The sequence below is a fragment of the Sorghum bicolor genome, chromosome 10 (genome assembly GCF_000003195.3).
Source record: "Sorghum bicolor cultivar BTx623 chromosome 10, Sorghum_bicolor_NCBIv3, whole genome shotgun sequence".
Lineage (NCBI taxonomy): Eukaryota > Viridiplantae > Streptophyta > Magnoliopsida > Poales > Poaceae > Sorghum > Sorghum bicolor.
In genome coordinates this window covers 50717943-50725885 of record NC_012879.2, presented here as the reverse complement: position 1 = coordinate 50725885, position 7943 = coordinate 50717943, and the positions used below count along the sequence as shown (strand labels likewise).

Here is a 7943-nt window from a genome sequence, read left to right as displayed (position 1 = left end):
ATGCTGAGTTGGACTGCCACATAGTTAAAATAGACAAATCTGTATGACTAAAGAGATACCTAAAGCAAATTTTTAATTACACTTCCGAAGAGGAGCCATCTGTAAGTGGGACAAATATTTAAATTGCCCTATCTGCTCTCGGCTCCCCAGCCTACGCCTCCCCCAAACTTTTCCTCCAACCGGCCACGTCTCGCTCGCGTCGCGTCGCGTCACCTGCTGCCTTTTTTTGGGTTACAGTATAAAGGGCGCCCGCCGCACCGCGCTGTCTCTCATCTCCACTCTCGCTCTCCAGTCTCCACTCCGGCCCGCTCCCCATTCCGATCCCAGCGCACGGGCAGTCCAGTCCGGTTCACGCATGGAGTCTCTAGTGGCTGCGCTCCCCGCGGGCGGCGCGGCGGCGGCGGCCGCCGTCGGCGGGCTGGTGGCTGCTGCAGCGCTCGCCGGAAAGGCCGGCCTCGTCGGGCCCAAGAAACACCTCAACGCGCCCCCAGGTCAGTCACCCGACATGATCCGCACTCTCTAGTCTACATGCGGAGCCTGGTTCCTTCTCGGCTGCATCGGTAGAAACTGCTTTTTCCGTAGAAACTGCTTTTTCTTATGTTCTTCTTGGGGTGATGGAGGATTTAATTTTAAGATGAAATTCTTTCCTGCGTCCGAAAAATAATCACGTCCCTACCTTCACTTTTTTGTGCATACGTATATAAATAAATTATTTCTTGCGTTTCCTAGTGTGGTCGCTAATCCTAGAAAAGAAAAAGAAGGGTCTGGATTTTGATGCCATGTATACTGGACCACTACCGATTACCGAATCACATTCTGAGCATGCCTGGGAATAGTTTAATAAGGTGGAGCGGTGCTAAACTGTGCCTAATTCTGTAGTCTGCTCTCCATTAGTGCACACGTATCACTGGATTACTACGCATGCTGCCCAACGTGCCTAACTGCCTAAATACTTTCGGTTCCAGAAATGAAATCCTGACCTCGAATTAGAGCAGTTTCTTAATCTGACAATATGAAATAGCCTAAGCTAATGGTAGGCTGTGTGAAATTTACAGTGAAAATTTCTTGATTCGTGGCTCACTTAGCATGAAAACAAGTTGTGAACAAAAGAGAAGCTTCCAGACGTTTGTGAGTTGTGTTAAGTACTGTAGTATATAGAGTGTGGAATACTAATAGATCCACCTCCATGGCCGACCTAATTCATTGGGGCAGATCAGATCAACATCAATCTTCATCTTGTTGGGCTGTGTCCATAACTCTGACCTTCCACCAACTGACAGCAAAAAGTCGAAGTGATGTCTTTTTCTTTGTAAAAGTTATGCAAAGCAGTCAGCAGTGTTGAGATTTCCATGTGCAGTGTCACAGGGAAGTTTGTTATTTCGTTCCTTCATTTATATTTCTAAGAAAATGGTTTTTATCTAAAACAAAGATTAAATGGTACCACTGCCATAATGCCATGTCACTTACTGAAACCCTCTATTTGCTTTTGATTGAAAGGGTGATTTGTTCTAATTGAGGAACTGCCGAAAATGAGCCATCTCAAACTTCAGTAGTACCTTTTTTAAAAAAGCTTGCTCATGAATCAATTTTCCACAAGTTATTCTCCCTGCTTATTTCAGCTTCTTATTTTGATTTATAAACTGTCTAAGAATCCAATACAAGTATTTTGTTCCTTGAATACTTTTAAATTATTATATTGTGTTGTGCCAAACTAAGGAAATAATTTTACATTATTACATTGTATCCAAACCTTTGAATAGCAGTTTCCTTGGTGTTGTTTTACCATAGTGTTCCTGGCAGTGAGGTAAGCGAATAACACTACCAAACTCCAGAAATCTTCATGAATATATAAATAATGTATTCTTGTATTTTTTTGCGAGACCCAGTTATAGACGCAGACGCTCATATACACGAGCACACACTCACCCCTATGAACGCACGCACGCACACCCTACCCCTATGAGTACCTCCGAAGAACCGAGTTGGACCGGCAAATCTCGAGATTGATAAAGTCACCATAGGCGCCTCACTGTCGACGGGCACGTCGCCTACCACTGAAAGCATAGCGCCGTTAAATCCTGGAATAAATCCAGGAAAATGCGAGCACCCGTGTTAAGTTCGGGACTTGAACCGGGTGGGTAGATTCCACCACAAGGAACCTAATGAGCTGATCTATGATCAGTTGGCGTATTCTTGTAATTGATATTTGTATAAAAAGAGCTAGTTTTGGGTGAGCATGTGCTTTTTTGCACGTATAGACTAAAAAATAACAACAACATGGTTACCTGGTTTAGCATTTAATGAACCTATGTTCTTATCAAATATTACAGATTTTCTGTCAGGGCAAAAGAACCAAAGCCTTGAGTTATTTTATTTCTTTTCATGCAGCTGTCCCTGGTTTACCAATGATTGGGAATCTTCATCAGTTGAAAGAGAAGAAACCCCACCAGACCTTTACAAAGTGGGCTGAAATTTATGGGCCACTTTACACTATAAGGACCGGTGCTTCTTCTGTAGTTGTGCTCAATTCAGCTCAAGTTGCCAAGGAGGTTAGTTGGAAGTTGTGTGTTTTCACCTTTTGTGGTTATTTTACTAACATCATTGTGATTGGCTACTATACAATATTTTTTTCTCCTGAAGTTCGGGTAGCAGATGACAATTGGACCATTTGTGGTGTTACCATGATTATTGCATAACAAACTCCACACTTTTAATGCTGTCGCTTCTAGTATTTTTCTTTGCAATTTGAGTTTCTAATGGTGATATGATAGTTCTGTTTGCATCCTAAAATAAAATCTTTAACAAAAAGAAAAGACCATTTTACAACCCTGACATTGTATTTTTTCCTCGAACGCTGACATTGTATGTTTGACTCATTATTCAAAATATCGACGTGACATCAAATTCTCCCAACTGATGAAAATGATCAAGAAAAAATATTAAACTATTTTATTGACATAGGGTATAGTGTAAGCTTTCATCCCTACAAAATTTGAAGCCAAGACTAAACTTGTATGTGGAGCAATAAAAAGAGAAAAAAAAAATGGGGGTTAAATGGACAAATAAAATAGTTTAGATGGTACAAATGGCTTATGTTAATGATAGAGTTGATGGCCAGGTCTAAATTCGGTCATCATCCTAGGTGCTTAGGCTATCTGGACTCACCACAATCAGTGTGTTTTCGACAGCATTTCCCCTTCTCTGACTGGTGTTATGTCACTAGCTTTAGAGTTGAGGTTTTGGAGTTTGGCTGGCTGGGGCTGGGGCTGGAGGTGTGTCTTATCTCCTTGCCCTTGTGATCTGTATGGAGGCTCTAACCCCCCCTCCCTTTTTCTCCATATAATATAATGATAAGCAGCTCTCTTGCGTGTTCCATGTTTGAGGGAAAAAAAGATGGTAGAAATGAATTTCCTTCTTGCTATTTTAGAAGCTAATCTGATGTTATTCTGGCTATAATCTTCTTGTGATGGAATGAGTCTTTTTACTTAAAAGAAATACCAGGATAAAAGTTACAGTGTTGTTGTAATATTGTTTCTCCTTACATTTGCCAAACCTAATATGACAGTTATTTTGGCCCTGCATTTCACAGGCAATGATCGCAAAATTCTCATCAATATCTACTCGAAAGCTATCTAAAGCATTGTCAGTGCTCACCCGAGACAAAACTATGGTCGCTACAAGTGACTATGGTGACTTCCACAAAATGGTTAAGCGTTATGTCATGACATCCATGCTGGGTACTTCTGCCCAGGTATAGGTTACAATTTTTACATCAATACAATTGTAATAACTGTTCTTCAGTGTCAACCACGACTTCAATTGACTGAGGTCTAACAATGCCGTGATTGCACATAACATCAGAAACAATTTAGGGACACAAGAAACATGATGGTTGACAACATGTTGAACACTTTCCACACATTGTTGACGGATGATCCAAATTCTCCTCTGAACTTTCGGGAAGTTTTCAAGAATGAATTATTTCGCTTATCCCTGATTCAGGTAAGTCTACACTTGGTGTGGTTGTTCATGATTGCTCCATAAATTTTTATTACCTTTGTTCTTAAATAGATGATATCCTAGAGCTCGTGGTTAAACTTTAGAAACTTTGCCCATTAATGCACATAATAGTATTAAGATTTAGCACATGAAAATGATATTGTGGATTAGTCATCATCAAATTTATATAAACTTACGCAAAAAAATAACTGTTGTAGATATAATGGAGGTAGTAGTAGCTTTCATGCATATCATGGTTAAGATTTAACAACTTTACATTGGCTTGTATAGATCATAGAATGTAAAGACTGGTTTATTTATTATTATGTTTCTGAGATTGCCTGCTGCAATTCCAGGCTTTAGGTGAGGATGTGAGTTCAGTCTATGTGGAAGAGTATGGGAAGGTTATATCACAGGAGGAAATCTACCAGGCCACTGTGGCTGACATGATGATGTGTGCAATTGAGGTCGATTGGAGGGATTTCTTCCCATACCTCAGCTGGATTCCAAATAGGAGCTTTGAAACAAGAGTATTGACTACGGAAGCTAGGAGAACTACAGTGATGCAAGCCTTGATCAATCAGCAAAAAATAAGAATTGCACGTGGAGAGGTAACACAAAGGCATACTTCAACATTTGATTGAGAGAGAATAGAAATGTTATTTTTGAGTTCTTATATCAGTAAACTCCAACGCAGACTAGGATCTCCTACCTGGACTTTCTGCTGGCAGAGAATACACTGACTGATGAACAATTACTAATGCTGGTGTGGGAGGCAGTCATAGAAGCTGCTGATACTACTTTGGTCACGACCGAGTGGGCCATGTATGAGATTGCGAAGCACCCAGAAAAACAGGTAAGCACTGAAGCTTGTTTTTCACCATAGCTTGTAGAAAGACTTTTAAGTACTTATACTACTGTGGTAACCACATTTCTTTCGCACATCAGGAATACCTTTATCAAGAAATCCAAAAAGTGTGCGGCAATAAGACAGTTACCGAGGATCACCTGCCAGAGTTACCGTACTTGAACGCGGTGTTCCATGAGACCCTGAGGCGGCATTCTCCAGTTCCATTAGTGCCTCCAAGATTTGTCCACGAGAATACCAACTTGGCTGGCTATGAGGTTCCAGCCGGCACAGAGGTGAGCACAACAATGACCACTCACAGCAAGCTAAGTGTTGCATACATAATGCTGGCTTCTGGCAGGTGAAGTTCTAACACAATTCACAAATCTGCTAGATGATCATTAATCTTTACGGGTGCAACATGAACAAAAGCGACTGGGCAGAACCGGAGGAATGGAAGCCAGAGAGGTTTCTGGACGGGAGGTTTGAAGCTGCAGATATGTACAAGACCATGGCCTTTGGTGCAGGAAGGAGGGCCTGTGCTGGCAGCATGCAGGCGATGAACATCTCGTGCACAGCCATCGCTAGGTTTGTGCAAGAGTTTTCCTGGAGGCTCAAGGAAGGTGACGAGGACAAGGCTGACACCATCCAGCTTACAACCAACAGGCTTTACCCATTGCATGTGTACCTCACACCTAGAGGAAGGAAATGAGCATCTGTTGTAGACAGGTTACATAAACTGTACTAATATAATAATCAGTATTTTGCTGTTGCCTGTGTATGACTTTTGGATATCTCTATGCCTGTCGAAGTTTTTGGTCTGTGAAAATGGGTTAATAATACGAAGTGCATATCATATAGGACTTGGACACGAACTTGCAGCATCTACTAGTGATACAGATCACTACATAGGCCATGTATATAAACATTCTTCACCCAAGAAGAATATGATCTATATCTGAATTCTACTCAAGCATTTTTTTTTTGTTTTTTTGGTTTTACGAAGAATAATGTAGCCTCTGCGGGTGAAGATCTTACTTTAATTTGGCTTGCTGTCTGACGAAGGCATTGGAACGCAGACACGGGTCTGGATCTGGAACCAAAAACCATCGGTCACATAATAGCTTCCTGCTCGTTCTCCCGTCAGGTATGATGGCACATCCTCGCACGTCTTGACGCGGACATTTCCAGGATTGGCGGAGACTCCATGTTATCATGGTGGACCTCCTGGTGCAGACGGTGGATGGACGACAAGAGGCGAGGAGCCGACTCCCTATTTGCACTTGTGGCATAGGAACTTTGGAATGAGAGGAATGGGAGGTGCTTCCGCGACGGTTCATCATCGGTTCAGCAACTGCTCAGCCACATCAAGCAAATGCCGGACTAGTGGATTGACGCCAGAGCACTAAAGTTAGGTTGCTTAATTCGTGAGTAGTCACCTAAGAAACTCTCAGCTAGGGGAGACGTGAGCTCATTATAACATTGTAAGGCCCCCTAGTGCGCTCGTGGCTCGTCTTGCGGCACGTCGTTGTAAAAATTAGTTCTGAATCTTGCACAACCTTTTGCTCGTGGCTCGTCTTGCGGCACGTCGTTGTAAAAATTAGTTCTCAATCTTGCACAACCTTTTGCGTATTCGAGAAAAAAATGTGGTCCATATACTAATTCTACTTAAACACCTCTGTTTTTGCTCTCGTCAAGACCACCTGCAATCACGTACCTAATTAAGGACCCTGAAGCAAAAGTTAAATGGTAAGAAATTTCAGTTTTAGGATAAGAGATGTGCAAAACCATGATTTAGAAAAGAGAAGTTTAGAGTGGAAGTTCTAAAACTATAAAAAGACTAGAGTTTTAGCAATACCAAGGTTTTCAAAATTATGAAGTTCTTACATCCAAACACCACTATGGTTTTCAAAACCAAAGTATTCCATAAAACTATGGTATTTTTCTAAAACAATAAAAAGGCTCTACATCTAAATAGGACCCCAAATCTTTTTATCGCCTCAGACTTCGAGTATAAGTTGTAGTATCAACTCACACACCAATGCACACCACATGCACCCACCTTAACACACACCCCTAGTACATAAGCTAGACCTATAACATATATCTCGCCATCTCGTACTAAGAAAACACGGCCGAAAGAGATGACAGTTATCACTCATCCGTGTGAGCAACTAGAATTATTAACGATGAATAAATCCCCTAGGTGAGGCATCCGGGCGAGTATCAGCACTTGAGCAGCCTAAGCGCCCACTCAGCTGACCAACCTAGCATCGGTTTCTCAAAAAACATCAGAACTTGGTGTGTTTGGTTTCAAGACAAAAGTGATGAGATATGGCCATCCATGAATTTATATTATTTAACAACTAGGTCCCATCTGGGCCTAGCCTGTATAAGCCAAGCCTCGAGTTCTGCTCGTCTGAAGATGGCATCACAAGCAGCAGATGCTCACTACTCCTCCGTTAAATCCCATCATGCTTTGCGGCAAGCAGCTTAGGCAGCGTCATCATTGCCAGTGAGGAAGAAGACACTGGGCCACCGGTCGAGGGAGGTGCCCGCCCTCGTCCCAGTGCACCACCGGCCACAGGAAGCAACAACCCGCACCATACCATGATGGCGGCCATGGGAGGCGCCCGTCTGCGCCACTGGTGAACAAAGCGGCACACCGACGCCTGTGCCCCTCCTCAGCCGATATGATCCCATCTCTCTCTAGGGTGCCACCGTTGAAGGAGACGACATCAAGTGCAGGGGCAGCTGCCGGTCTGAGTGGAGGAGGCCTTCTCTCCCTCCTGCCCCAATCCCATTTTGTTGTGCACGTGACGGCATGGAAGTTTGTCGCCAACTGCTGCCCATTTTTTAAGTGTGCGAGGATGGCCAGCGTGATGGTTGTGCCATGGAAGGTGCCACTAACCCTGCCGACGAGGCAAGAGCCATCCATGGTGGTCGAGAGGGCATCGAAACCAGGTACGCATCACTAGTACAAAAGTCTTTTTTAGAGGCGGGCGTTTTAGATTTTTGGAGGTGGGCAAAACAACTGCCTCTAATAAAAGGTCACGGTTAATATGCAGACCATGGACTTAGTTAATCAATACGAAAA

General features: G+C 42.9%; 1 protein-coding gene across 1 annotated transcript; it reads left to right on the top strand.

Moving 5' to 3' along the window:
• Positions 264 to 5812, top strand: LOC8065021 (ent-kaurene oxidase 2). Its single transcript, XM_002438552.2, has 8 exons — positions 264 to 491; positions 2389 to 2549; positions 3590 to 3751; positions 3862 to 4002; positions 4356 to 4610; positions 4697 to 4855; positions 4948 to 5142; positions 5241 to 5812. The coding sequence occupies exons 1-8, from the start codon at positions 356 to 358 to the stop codon at positions 5556 to 5558; spliced, it is 1527 nt and encodes a 508-aa protein (XP_002438597.1). The 5' UTR covers positions 264 to 355; the 3' UTR covers positions 5559 to 5812.

Bases quoted from the DNA above. Each gene is read 5' to 3' on its own strand.
- LOC8065021 (XM_002438552.2), top strand. From the start codon at position 356: ATGGAGTCTCTAGTGGCTGCGCTCCCCGCGGGCGGCGCGGCGGCGGCG. The intron at 3,752-3,861 runs GTATAGGTTACA...ACATAACATCAG, and splicing joins TGCTGGGTACTTCTGCCCAG to AAACAATTTAGGGACACAAG. The intron at 4,611-4,696 runs GTAACACAAAGG...ACTCCAACGCAG, and splicing joins TAAGAATTGCACGTGGAGAG to ACTAGGATCTCCTACCTGGA.